This window comes from Tyto alba, unplaced genomic scaffold (assembly GCF_018691265.1).
Source record: "Tyto alba isolate M040663 unplaced genomic scaffold, T.alba_DEE_v4.0 Super-Scaffold_6, whole genome shotgun sequence".
Taxonomy (NCBI): domain Eukaryota; kingdom Metazoa; phylum Chordata; class Aves; order Strigiformes; family Tytonidae; genus Tyto; species Tyto alba.
The window spans coordinates 52,786,848-52,801,429 of record NW_024881327.1 but is presented as its reverse complement, the minus strand read 5'-3'; the positions used below and the strand labels follow the sequence as shown (position 1 = coordinate 52,801,429).

The 14,582-nt window shown below is 47.6% G+C and overlaps 1 protein-coding gene across 4 annotated transcripts in view; it reads right to left on the bottom strand.

Annotated features, from left to right (window-relative positions):
* PTPRA (protein tyrosine phosphatase receptor type A) overlaps window positions 1-14,582 on the bottom strand; it is a 132,548-nt gene that overhangs the window by 67,836 nt on the left and 50,130 nt on the right. For 3 of the 4 annotated variants that reach the window (XM_042808186.1, XM_042808188.1, XM_042808187.1), the window contains one exon: window positions 4,178-4,249. In XM_042808186.1, coding sequence (XP_042664120.1) covers window positions 4,178-4,249 — 72 coding nt within the window. Of the gene's footprint in view, window positions 1-4,177; window positions 4,253-14,582 lie in introns of those variants that run through there. The other variant, XM_042808189.1, reaches the window with a different exon arrangement.

Genomic DNA, 14,582 nt, shown 5'->3' with positions numbered 1-14,582 from the left:
CTCCAGACTGCAGCTGCAACCCCCCTGAAAGCTGACGCTGTGGTTGCTACACTCCGGAGACCAAAGGCTGGCAAGGTATTTTTTGAGGCAACCACCAATTTGGTGCAGTTTCCTGCCTGATTCAGGTGACAGGTACATCAGTTGCTGGTATCAGTTTTTCAGGACTGAATTTCAATAAAAATCAGAAGGAGGCAAGAGCAGTTGATGCTGTACACTGATAGTTAACACCGAATTAACATAAAAACGAGGTCTTCCTAAACACCTGCAAGAGGAAACCTCCTTGCAGAACAAGCTGCTGAAAAAAAAAAAAAAAAAAAAAAAATTACTATTACGGGAGGCAGTTGTCAGAAATATGATGGAGGGTGGATGTGTTTATTTATACACAGCAGCTCCAGGTACGAGTTGCAGGTCCCGACACGCTGCCCGGTGTGGTTTCTGCAAGCAGCTGTCTCCTTCACCTCCCCAGCCCGCAGTCAGCTTCAACAGCCCAACGCTGGAGGTGTGTGCTCAGTACTGACAGGTCGTGAAACAGTTCCTACAAATCCCAGCATATTTTTAGCACGCAGCAGGCCAGGTCAGCTCGCATCAGTGACGTCAAATTCCATGTAGAAGTTTGAAGCTCCCTAGGAAAGAGGTGGGGGGAAGTGCCGATGGGATTTAGGAGCACCAGTGATTTGTGGTTTCTGGTCTCGGGGCAACGTCTGCCTTTCCAAAAAGCCCTCCAAGGGTCAGCCTGCACCAGTGCCAAAATTTGACAGTGATCTTTAAAGGTTCCAGAAGGTCTACAGCTGCTGGTGGCTTCGAACGAAACTACAGGAGCAAATCTTCCAAGTGGGGGGAAAAAGCACTTCTTGGCTTGGTCACCATCCAGCGCAAAAGCCACCAGGATAAACCAGTGCAGGACTGGGATGGGTCCTGACCCGTCACCTCCTCTTCTCGCTTCTCCTGCAGTTTGCTCACAGCTGTGTGTACTCAGTGAGGAGGTAAAGCTCCGGCACCAATGCATTTTTCTGAAGAGCAGTCTTGAAGACAGAGGGTGCAGGGTCCAACAGACGCCGCAGCCGGTGCCTCCGTGCTGGAGGGGACGGAGCCACGCAGCAGCAGCGCTCCGATGACAAATTAAATTTCAAGTTAATACGGGAGCACATACCAGAGGAACGAGCCGACCACAATTACTGACTCTTATCTCTCAGGAAGGATCTTTCAGTTACTGTGGGTAGCACCGAAAACACCAGCTCGGTGATGGGCACTGTTGGAACTGGTGAGAAGAAAACCACACGTGTCAAAGCTGTTCTGCAAACCCACAGGGCACGTCGGCTTGGCTCCCGCCTCCCAAAAGATGTTGGCAAGGCAGCTGGAAGAGGGACAGGGAAGGGTGGGGATGGTCCGATGGTAGCGAATGGCTTCGGATGGACTTTGCTGGAACAAGGTATGTGGTTTTAGCACTCACCCTCTCGGCAAAAAGCAGCACGCGGCTCAGCGCTGGTATCGATATGACTGTCACCTCCACGCCTGGATGGTTTTCTGCCCTTTTGAGTAGCTCACAGTAAGTACTGACCTCTGACCACAACTGTAACACGCTCAAAAAACCCGCTGGTGCCCACACACACACACACACACACTGCCCCAATGGTACCTGCATCAGCTGGCAACTATTAATCAGCGTATCTGGCAATGTTTTGCATGCTCAAATACGGATGGCTCAGCACAACGCCACGTCTCCATCACACCGTACACCTTGCTCCTGCTGCTTTCAACACACGCCGGTGCTCTTCCCGACCCAGGACCATTCGCACGAATGGTGGGACCACTAATGTCCCACCCGTCTCATCGCTCACACCTGCACCTGATGCTCTGGCTCGTGGGGATTTAGTTCAGTGAATGAAGAAATTCTTCCACCTCGTTTTCCCCCATCAAAGCTGATTTTTTTGAGAAAATAAGTACATTACACAAAGTACTTTAGTTGAACATCCTAACACATCTACCTTAACTTTTTCTACTGTCTACAAGAAGCAAATAAAGAATTCCAAGCAAATTATTTAATATCAACAGGTTTAGTCAAATTTTAAGGGAGGATGACAGGTTTAGCATCCATGTGGAATTTTGCGTAAAATAAAAAGCTTGCCTTTCTACATGAAACTTGGTTTTAAGTCACCCAAACTTCAAGCGATTCTCTCATCGTTCTTCCTATGAGACATCGTAATTTTAAATATTGGATAATTTGAGTCTGCAGCTTGAAGGTTTCTTCAAAACATCAGCTTCTTGCTTTTTGTAGACAGACTGATGACACTGTAGCTAATTTGCTTAATTAGTGATTTACAGAAAGATCTCTCTACGAGAATGTGAAACCCTTCAAATGAAATGCTTTAAGTGCAGAATCAAGAGACCATCCACAATGATTGTTTACTTCCAACTTCTACGTATTTTTGGGCCACACTGTTTCAACCAGCAGCTCCTCTGATGGATGGCATTATACTTCCTAATTACAAAACTGAACTCAGCAAGAGGCCAAGCATAATTGTCCCAAGTTTCTCCCAACAGGAGGACGGTGCTTTTTAAAAAATCGCGCTGCGATGAGCAGAAGTCAGCACATCAAACAAACACGCGTATCCAGATGCCATGGCACAGCCCAGGAGTTTTCCCCTTGACTTCAGCAGCTTTGTTTCTATTATTCCATCTCTCCTTCCCCCGAGCACTTGGCTTTTGCTGACTGCAGCATCAAGGCACACAAATCCTTCTAGTGGGTGCTCCTGTGCCGTGGAGCACAGGGAGAAGGCCCACACAGATGTTCATTTTGTAAGAAACAATAATTCATGCAAATCCCTGCTCCAAGCAAATTCCACAGTAGTGCATCTTATCGTAAGCCAAACAAAAAGTACAAATACATTTGAGAACCGTAAACCTGTATTAAAAGAATTTGCTCTTGTTACAGCTTGAATTTCCCCCTCTCCCTCCAACTACGCAGCCAGTAAACGACCCGACACTAAACACCAACCAAACGACTAATTCCACCCGTGCTAATAAGAAGCGTAAACCCCAATTGCAATATAAAGCAAAGCCTGTGTTAAAGCAGGATAGTTGTAACACATGCCATGTTCACCTCTGTTACTTTCTTAAATGTTTACTGTCTAAATAAATGCAAGAACTGAATCCTGTCCGTGACGCTGGTCTCACTGGGCTCCGAAGTGGAGAATCCAACTTTGCTGTATTTTGGGTATTGGCAGATCGCAGAGGTCTGATACTTTGGTGGGAACTCAGAGACAGCTCTGCCACCTCTTCAAGCTGGTAGATTGAAATGTTACGTGTGTGTAGAGCAAAGCCTGGAAATGCATCGGGTCTTCTTGCCTGAGTAACATCAAGATGACTTTTTGAGGTTTTCTGACTGCAAGGTGAAAGGCTGACTCACACTTCGGAGTCTATATGGTGGCTACGGTGAAGACCTCGTTCCTAGTGCAAGAGGAGGCAGAGCCCAGCAGTGACCACTGCACCTCCCTGGTGATGCTTCCGAGCACAACAGCCGTAGCAGAAAAGACCCAGCAAGACAAGAATCCAGATATTAAAGTATCATAAAAACTACTTATTAATACATTTAACTCTGCACACATTTGTATTTTCTTTTCCAAATTTATCCAGTAGTTTAGTGCCTTCAGCATCAGGGATTTTCCTCCATTCATTAATCAAGAATTGAGGACTCTCTTGCCACATTTGGAGATAGACCAGCTTTCCACAGAAGCTCAAGATGATGAAAATAAACTAACAAAACATATTTTTTTTTTTAAATTTTTTTTTGAGATGGCAAGTTAGAACCCAAATTCCAACTCAACCACTACATTTCAGGAGAACAAAATAATCCCTGTGCTGAGTGCTCTCAAATAAGAGTCATGCCCCTTCCAACTCTGCACCAACAGAGACTTTATTATACTTCAGGGGAGGAAGTCAGATTTTTTCCACTTAGTTATGTTCCCAGGTAGTTCTTAAAAAAGATCTCCCTTCCCCCTGTGTTTAAAGGGACACTTTAACACAAGTTAATGCCTTGGCTGTGTGCTGCTCCATATTGCCATCGTTGTGTACTGAACCCTAAAATAGAGCGATGACTGGCCGACCACCAGCCAGTGTGATTTTATTTCAAGGAGAGGACAAATGCCAAGATGCCAAAATTACCAACACTTCTTCCTACCTTAATTATCGTAAGCAAATCGTCCACCTGCATGTCATTAGGAGCCCATAAAGGTTCTTCCAGTGGTGGCCCCTGCAAACAAACAAACAAATAAAATAGCTCTTAAGACCAAAGAGTTAAAATGCAGCAACATCTTTGTAAAACAGTATTTTTACTGCTGCCAGCAAGGTGATGCCACTTCATTTTACCTATATGCAAAACGCAGCTTTTCATTATTGCTCAAGCTAGAGATGCACTTGCAAAAATAATACAGAAGGCAAAATTGTGGGAGTTTCCAGGGTTGAAAGTGCCTTTGGGCAGAGGCAGCAGCAGGTGATTACAGATCATCATCATCAGTTACAAATGAGAAGGTGGCTCTGATGTTCACAGCTTTGCTTGATGCATGCGCTGACGTTTGGGGTAAATCAAAGTGAAGTCGAGGAGGGTCCAGAGCTAGAAGGTAATTTTTATCGTAGTGAAGGCACCATATTTGCCTTGGGCTCCTACAAGTGTGCATTTACCCAAGCAACTGAGGCATTTGAAAAAGCAGTTCTGTGTATGTTTATTTATTCTCACCCCAGGAAGGGACCAGAAAGCCACGTGGTAGTCACTGCGGCTTCTGATGGCCACGTACCACTGAGGCAGCCACCAACAGACTTCACCAACCCCAAAACTTCTCTGGATACAGATTTTGGCTCTAGGATCAAGTGCAATCCTAAAGAAAACAGGCTGAAGCCTGTCCCTGTGGCTCAGGTGACCTGCAGTGCTGTTTGTGATGTTTTTACGTGTCTGCACAAACCAGGCTCCCTCCCCACCAGCGCCCGGACGTGGGTCCCTCACTCCATCAGCAAAGCTGCACCACAGGGGCTCGTGGTTTACTCACAAAGTCGAGACTGTTCCTGGTTGATCCTCACTTTTACATGACAAGCCAGCTCGCTCCCGCTCTCTCCATCTCTGTTCTCCCTCCCAAAATATTTTTTATCTACCTCAGCTTTGAGGCAGCAGCAGGCTGTCTGCAGAACCAACCCCTCCCTTCACTAATCCCATCTTCTGGGCTGATGCTATAAAGTATGAAATTAGAAACCCGAGGCACTTCTAGATTTAGAGTTGAATATTTTTAATCAAATTAATATTTTTTTCCTGTTGACATCTTTTCTCCCCAGCCTTGGGCAGGATGTGACCCAGCCATCTGCTCTGCCGGTGCCAAGTCGCTGCGAAGCTCAGACACAATCCCTGGGTGATCTCCTCGCTGCTTTTCATCCTACTCAAGTGTTGACTCGAGCACTTGTTCAATTAGACAAGTCTCAGCACTTCAATCAGATGGGCACACAAGGCTGATTTTTTACCTCCACAGAGAAGAAAAAGTCTGATTTAGTCGTGTGTGATAGAACCAGGAGCTTCAAAGCCATGAGACCTGGAGATCACGTCTGCTCTGAAGTCTGCCAGAATCGCTGCTTAACCCGAGCAGACCACCAGCAACTTCCATTTTAAGAGAAGCTGAGAGAGAACAGATTAAAAAGACATTGAATCTGGCAGGGAGGAGAAGAGCTGGGTTACTTTCCTGGTATTTCTTTTTTCAAGGCAACCGGAGAACGGCTGAGGTGTCTGCTTTCTCTCGTCTCTAGCCTAAAGCAAGCAAGCCATCGACGTGCCGAATTCCCTGGTCCCCCTGCACCACCTGTATTTTCCTCCTCACGATCCAGCATTTCCTGACACCTCCAGTGACACTGCTCTCTCGGGGCAGAGGGGACTGGGGGGGCCGCAGGAACACAGTCCAGCCTTCAGCCCGTCCTCTCCTCCCCGTGCAACGGGGATGGGGTCCTCCCCTCCTTCAGTTAGCTATATGCACTTACAACAAAGGGGCAAATTTTACAGGATCGAATTAGGAAGTTGGTGTCAGCAACTGTGCCGTCAATATTTTCAGGGTCAGTTTATTCCTTCATTCAGAAAGCTGCCAGATTCAAAGCGCGGCCTCCGACAGGGCTAAGCGCAAGAAAAAGTCGGAAGACTTTGCATTCACCTCCAGCTTCAGAAAGCCTTGCTGGAACGAAGGACTCCCCTTCCCTGCCGTTATTTGCATCATCTGAGAGTTAAAAGGGAATCGGTAACGAAGCTCAGTTTTTACAAAGCTTAGAGCAAGACACATGCCGTGTACACTCACAGCTCCTTGCAAGACAAGGACAACATCTTGCTGAAGGAGCAATGTACACTGGGAGGTAATGAAAAAAAGCAACTGCAAAGGCAGAATGAAACCAAAGGAGTTTATAAGCTTATAAAAGCTTATAAAAGTCAATGCAACATGTCTGAATGGGTTTTAGAGCAGACTGTGTCTTCAGATGGCTGTAAAAACAGATCAGTAACAGAAGAAGAGAGTAATTCATGGTGCATGACTTGCAGTGACTCATAAACCCCATTCCTTTTGACAGGTATGGAACGTGGTGCAGGCATGCACTCGAGTCGCTCGAGTATGTCGGAGTAGAAACCTTGTACGTTGCACATACTTACAAGAATATTTTACATCCACATCTGTTCTTACAAATTAGTCATATGGCCTGCGCACAGAGGAAGCACAATTACCAAAGAGCAAACACACGACACAACCGAAGGGAGGTGCCGTGTCCCACGTTCGGCTTACTCAGCCCCAGCCACACGCAAGCTTTCCCACTCATCTGCCGTGCCCCGACCCCACTGTGACCCAACGTGCCAGCAATGTAATCTTCCTGCCAGATAATCCTCCAAAAATGCGGTATCCTGAGGATCTGGCCCAGTCAGCTGACTGCAGTAAGCCATGGCTACAACCCACCGGCTTCGGGAATGGCATGATTACTATTTGCAGTTATTATTTCTGTATGTTAGTTGTATATGCTTGGATGAAAGCAATTTAACCAGGTTCGGTGTATGCACTGTTAGAGCACATCAACAGCAAGGAAGACATGCTGGCTGTAGGGAGGAGCTTCCATTCTCTACAACCAAAATTCAGTTTTCCAAGTCTGGCAGCATTGGGAAACCCAACACTGACCCGATCCAGATGTTTCTGGACAACGCTGTAATATCAAGCCGGTTCAGAAAGAGCTGCAGTTATGAAAGCCTCTGGAGGGACTCAGCAGCCAAGCGTCTTCCAGTCCAGTGCTGGGCCAAAAAAACTAGAGTTTCCTTTGCAAACTCTGCAAGCAACAAGAGCAGGTGAAGGAGAAGGTCTACTGTGTGCTCGTATCTTAGATTCACATGACAAAACAGTTTTACTGGTATGAAGTTGGGTGAATTTGTCGTGTTTGTGTGTTTTTTGAGAGCCGCACACTTGCGAGCCCACCTGCAGGCTCCATCCCCTGGATGGCCCACGGGACAGTCTGTCAACTGGCAGAGCACAAGTTGATGCCGGGAGACAGTTCAAGCACGTTTTCACCTCAACAAATCACAGAGGCACCTTATCTCACAGAGCTTGGGAGCCCCAGAACTGCAGCTTCACTGGTGGCTTCCCATCATCAAACAGGAAAATGCTACGGAGGGGGAGTTACGTACTTGGGAGTGAATGGATCTTGGGAATTCAGAGGTGTCCAGATACCTCAGCTGAGGTCAGGGCTCTATCATGAGTTATCAAGTGCTGGAGAATGTTCCCTCCCTAAAAAATCTGCATACAGTACCTACAAGAAGATGGATGGGACCCTGAGGAAGGTGCCATTCCTTGGCGTTTCTTCTCTCCCAGAACAGCTCAAGCAGGAGGTCAGTGACCACACTGGTAGGAGAGCCCAAACCCAGTTCACAGCCTGCTACCCTGTTTTACCCACTCTATTAAGCTGCTAAAGCTCTGCAGCCAGGTTGTGCCACTCTCTGTAGCAAACGGGCGTCCCAAAGCCATGGGAATGAATCCTTTTGGTGGGCACGGTGGACCAGCAGGCATCCAAAACGAGAACCTCGCTCAAGCTGACCGTTTCTGCGCTGGCTCATCCCGCCTGCTATGGAACAATTTGATGGCACGCCACCGTTTCTTTTATAAAAACGAGGCGTACAAGCCCACAAACTAAGAGGTCTCTTTTGGAAGAACCCCGCTGAGAAAGCGCTCTGGGAACGGCCGCACTAGGTGGGATTTCAGACGTCAGTGGGTTTGGTAATTGAGAACGTTGATGGTGTAAAATGTTTCACACAAAAATGCTCAAGGTCTGGGGTTGGCAAAGGTGGCCTGCAGTTATAAGGCTCCTCTATCTCTTATTAAAATAATTAAAATAAAAGTAAAGCAGGTATTAGTCGGCTAGACAGCCCCAAATCCCACTGCCTGCGTAATCCACCTGAAAGCCAAGTGTATCAAGGCAAATTAAAGCTGCCTTTAATCCATGCAAATCTCAGCACAGGAATCTTTAATTCTCTTACCTCCTGCCGCGAGTTTAGTCCTGCCCCACACCCCTTCGTGCTGCCAGAGCTGCGGGGGCAAAACAACACAAAGCTCCACATTTTAGTAACGCGGAGAACAAATTTTGGACCTTTCACACATTTTGGTGGGGATGCAGCTTTACGCTTCCCTGGTTGGGTTGAGACCGAATCCTGTCCCACCCGCGCTTGGTTTAATCGTGTGTGTCGACACTCATAAATTAGGACAATCGGCGCATAAATTAGGCAGCATCATTATGCTAATTGGGACGGTATGATTGTGCCGAGCGTGTTTGCAATCTGCCACGATCCTCCGGGACAGCACCGGGAGCGAGCTGCTGCGTCTGAAAAGGCCGGCGCTCCGCTGTCATCCTGCCGCAGCAGGTACGGCCGCACGTCGCCCCAGAGCAAGCCTAAATAATTGAGGAGAAGAGGAGAGGAGACCTGCAAGGAGACCTGCTGGGATTTGCTTTGTCTGAAATACTGGTCTCTTCTCTAAGCTAGAATGCTACCCCCCCCTCCAAAAATAACCCTCCTTCCTAAACATCGCTTCCCAACCCCCCCGCCCAACCCGTGCTGCATGAAACAGGTCGATTTATAGATGAGGGCAGACCAGAAGCTGTTAGAAAAATAAACCACCATGGTGCAAACACCAAGGTGTACGTAAGACAAATAAAAGAGCTGGAGACTCAAATCCCCTGCACTTTGCTTTATCAAACCTAACGTGAAGAAACAAGTCGTCCTCACAAAAAAAGCAGAGCTGCCGCACTTTACCTTTTCCAGTCCCCACCTGAACTGCAACAGGGATGCTCGCCAGGATTGGGGCTGTATCACAGAGCATCCCTGATGATCCCTGCCCTAAAAGAAGAAAACACACCTAAATCTTAACAATTCAAGGAGAACGGAGGAACAAATGAACTGCAAAGGGGCAGCTTCTCCTTTTTAAGATTCAGTTAAATAGCCATACACGAATAGGTCTACCGAAGTGTAGGTAATTATCAAGGTAGACCTTGTACCAAAACATGGATTTTTTTAGATATCCTCCAGGTACCCTGCAGCCTGAGCCCCGACGGCCCGCGGGGCCGTGGTGGGTGTCCCTGGGCAGAGGACGGCGTTGCGGAGCTGCCGGTGATGCTCAGCTCCGTGGGCTGGGGGTGGGCCTGGTGTTGCTCCGCACCTCCCTTCTCCTTCTGGGTACCAGGGGATGCTCCTGAAGCCATTCCATTTTCCTACCGAAACTGGTCACTAATTTAGCTGCCGAACAGGATCATTACGATGAAAAATCCTACCTGCGGGACTCGAGCTCTCTCCATTCAGAGGAAATTCGAGCTCGTTTTTTTTCCTCTAGGATCCAGCCAGGAGTTTTTCCTCTGACAGACATGCTGGCACTTTGCCTGGCTGAAAAACATACAGCAGAAGAGCACCATGCACTAACCCACTGCTAAAAGCATTTAAAAAAATCAACTTTGGGCCAACCATATGGTAACACTCACTACACCACAGGTGAGAGCAAATACAATACGCTCTGTGCAGCACGAAGTAAAAATAATCAATTTTCAGAGAGTAACATTACTTAAATACCAAACCAGCCCAGGAACAGATGCCCAGACGAAAGATTTTTAATGCGTTTGACCTCAGCGTTCCTGCACTTTTGCATTTATTTGCTGCTTTGACCTTATAAATATGGAGAAATGGTTTTTACAGCAGCACCCAGAAGCTGCTGGGCTGCAGCATGGGGACAAGCCATGCCCCACAGACAGCCAGGGCTGAAAATATTCCCGAATCCTGAGGGGGTACCTGGAGGATCAATGATCAAAGCCACAAACCCTGTTTACAAGCAGGCAGAGCGAGCACCCCAAATTCACCCCAATGCAAAGGAAGCAGGGATAAAAATGAGTTATTGCAGGAAAGGGAAAACGAGGGTGAAAGGGTGAAAATACTAAAAGGGCGGGAGCACACAGGAATTGGGGGAGGCTTCATACGCAGCAAGAATGGGGAGCAAAATTGAGCTGCCCCAGCTGCAGGAATTAGAAAGGCACAAAGCAAAAAAACTCGAAGCCGGCCTCCCTCTGCAATTCTGCAGCTGCCCTCCAGCACAAGTGGCTGGGTGGTGGCTTTTTTTTTGCCTTCTTTAGACAGAACCTGCACTAAGTAGTTTAGCAGTGAAAGCAAACTCATCTCTCCCTTCCTAAGAAGTAACACGGATACTGATGGGCCAGCATCATCGCTTTAGCACCCAGTAATTCCCAAGCCCCTCCGAACACCGAATAGCTTGGCACAGCCACAGCTTTAAAAACTCTTCTCTCCACCCTTTGGTGATAATTAGTTTAAGTCTGTCACCGCCCGATCAGTTTTGGATTGCAACTAAGCCAAAGCTATATGAAAAGGTTTTCTCCAAAGACTCTTCCTATCAGACTCTTCATACCAAATCAGTTCAAAAAAGGAAAATAAAAAATATGAGCTGGCTGCACCATCAGTTTGAACACTCCCTGCTGCTAAGCAGGGAACACAGCGAGATTTTAAAAACAAGTTCATACAGTTATTCTTCACTGCTTTATTTCCCCTTAAAGCATAAAAGCAATTTGGTTCTGTTTCCACCATAAAGAGTTTCTTTAGCTGTTTCTGGTGGGAGCGCAGCGCGGGGACTCGGCGTGCAAAGCTGCCCCGGCCCCTCTCGCCGCTGATCTGCCTCGCTATGGCAATTCCTGTAATTCAAGCCTGGCAAACAATTCCCAGTCTGAAAATGGGACAGCATCCAATCGTTATCTCCTTCCTCGTAAGAAAGAATTAAAAAAATCCAGCCTATTTACTCTACCTGCCTATTTACCGTACTGGCAGCACCACCACGCAGGCGTGACAGCAGCAAGCGCCGGCAGTTCTTGCAGTTTTGCCTGTTGATGTTTCTCCTTTCATCCCAGCAAAAAGCTTGTCAAAGCTAAACGAGCAATCAAGAGCAAAGAAAGCATCTGGCTGCTTCCCTGACAACTGAACAAGCTGGCAATTTTCAGAAGGTAAAGCTTTCCTACGCTTCTATCCAAGGCAACTAATTTTACAGTTCGACTCAGTGATCTTAAAGGTCTTTTCCAACCTGGATTTTTCTATGATTCTAATATGCAGTCACCTTAATTTTGGTGCTGCTGCTTCTGTACATCCTCATTAGTATTTCTAGCATCCATTCATCTGTACTAAACCACGCCAGGATTTCCATCCCCCAAAATAATTTATTAGAGAACAAAAAAAATAAAAATAAAAATAAAAAAAAAATCAAAAAATCAGTTTTCCTGTGGCTGCATTAATTGTGGATCTATTCCACCCCAGCGCAGACACCAAACCCTGGCTGAGCACACGAACCCAGCGTACCGCGCACAAACTGACGTGGAAAGGGGTTTGTTTGAATGGTTCCACTCACCCCGACACACCTGATAAAAGAGTCTGCAGCAACGACACACCCAGAGATAAACCAGACGGGTTCAAATCTGCAAAACCCAATTAAGCATCCCGAACGAGGCCGGGAGGGGAACAAATACACAAAGAAAACACCTTGTGCGTAACAAGACCGTTTCCCTCGGTAAATCCTTCTGCTTTCTTCGCCTCGCTGTACCTGCACGCACATATAGAAATTGTTCCCTCGTGTTTTCCGAGCTACCTTCTGGCTCTGCCCTCCAGGATGGGCTGCAGGGCTGACGCCCGCGTCCCAGCGCAGCAGAACGGCCGGGAGCAGCCGGCAATCTTCTCCTGGTGCTTGAAAAATTCAGGGCTCGCTGTTTCTTAAGAATATCGGAAGATGCGAAGAGACCGGGCAAATGAAAAGAGGCCTTCTCTACAAATTGAAGTGATGTCGTTGGGGGGGGGATAAAAAAAAAAAAAAAAAAAAAAAAGAAAAAAAAATGAAAATCCAGGCACGCGGAGGTGGCCACCAACCCGAAGAGCCACGTCCCAGCAAACCAGTGGATGCGCAAGTGTACGCGAGAGGCATTCATCAGTGATGATTTGATAGTCAAATATTGGCAGACAGGCCGATAGGGGCATGAGGAGACACATAAACAACCCGTGACCCTACCTGAGCACATCTCGGGGGGGCGCAGCAATCTTCCCCAGCTCCGTGCCGGGGCCCCTCGAGCTGCTGAGCGCGTGGTACACGGGGCAAGGCGCAGCCCAGTCGCCGAGGTCTCATTTTTAACCCAGCAAGGTATCTGCAACCTTCTTATTCCTCTTCCTCTTTTGACTTCCTTAATGAATAAACATATTTATGAAGGGGGGGGGGGGGGGGGGTGTGTGTGTGTGTAAAAAAACCCATTGGCATGACTCGGTCATCCTCCGCACAGCCCGGGTTTGCTAGAGGAAGCTCGGAAGGCCGAGACATGAGATTTTTAGCAATGGGGACAGGAGCTGCCACAGGGCAGGCGGCGCAGCAGGACGATGTGAGCTCCTACAAGGGCGATTTCTGCCCGTGGCTCAGGGCCGGCTCCACTTTAACTTTAACGTGGGAAGGCATGTTAATCCAAGCCACTCAATGAACAGGGCTGTCGGGACCTACAGCTTGTTTGCAGGAGGCTTGGCCATACCCTGTACGTTCGGGGAGCGAGAGAATGCAGCAAGCCAGCATTTATGCTTTCCCAAAGGTTTGGGGGAAAAAAAAAAAAAAAAAATCCCACATCCCCATCATGCTGTTGGCTTGCCAGATGCTGGAATTCAAGAATTTCGATGCCTGACCAAAGGGATACATGGACTACCCCTAATCCACGTGCCACGTGCTGTACTGCCACCACCTGCTCCTCTCACCAGCGCAAATCACGAAGATGGAAACCTCCTCCTCGTTCCTGCCAGGAGAGCTTTCAGTTTCGTGACCCAGACGCTGGGTTTTCCTGCCCGTCATTTTGCCAAACCCCAGCCCAAAGTCCGCCGAGTCACCAGGCAGAGCTTTATCTGCTCGAAGGCAACCAGGAGCTGTTTTTAAGGCAGATCTTCGCCATTCAGCTGGTCTGATGGGAGTCAAGTGGTGGTTTCGGTGGCGATTCCCAAGCCTGCCGGCAGCAGAGCCGAGGCAGGGACACCGAGCAACCCTTCAGGAAGCAGCCCAAGCAGCGAGCTCCAGACAGATTTCTAAAAATGGTTCTAGCATCGGACAGCAATAGGGTTTTCTTCCTTTCTCTGCACAGATGGATCTCCGAGCTCCGGATATAAATACAACGTTGTTGTAGCTGGGATAACGTGAAAAATCCTCCGGGTCACAAGTTCAGAGCTACAGCAAGTCGCGTTGCTCAAAAAGCAAGGGCTCCTTTACGGCTGTTGTTAACGCTTGGCTCCACCAGCACCTTTTTCTTTTTGGGCTCAGGTTTAACGCAAGAGCCCTGTTCCCTTTCCAAGGGCCAGTCATCTGCATCACAAGATCTTTTATCAGTGCTGATCAGGACACCCCATTATATACCTTTGCGGCACCTCGACCCAGTCCTGCTCCACTTGAATGTCAAACAAACCCCCGGTGGATGACAATAGCGCAGAATAAGGCTTTTAACAAAAGGAAAAGCTGAATGTGGGGGAAAAAAATTAGGCCACAGCAGCCGAGAGCAAAAGAAGAGGGGTTTTTACTTCTGTCACTGGCATTGGACCACTTCAGTGTGTTCATGCTTGACTTTCAGGCTCTGATTTTAGATTCACTGTCGAAATAAAGTTTGTGAATAAATAAATCCACTCAATTTTATATAGAAGAACAAACAATCTTTTTTTTTTTTTTTTTTGCCTGTATTTAGTTATAAATGGCCTGAAACAACACACACTCACGTCTGATAGGCATTGCCCCAGCAGTAACTCCAAAAAGGTAAGGGACCGACCCCTTGCATGCTGTAAAACCAGGCTTTTCCTTCTTGTGGTTTGCTCAGCACTTTGCACCAAAGAATAATGTTGCAGCTTCTAGGATGGATGAAATTCAGAGTTTTGACACGCACCCACCACCACCACCGCTGCAGTCCATGAGGACTCAGAGGACCTAAGGATCAGGAGAATTATGGCACAAATGTTTATGTGCATCAGGTTTGAAGGCATTAAGCAACTTGTTAAGGGTTTT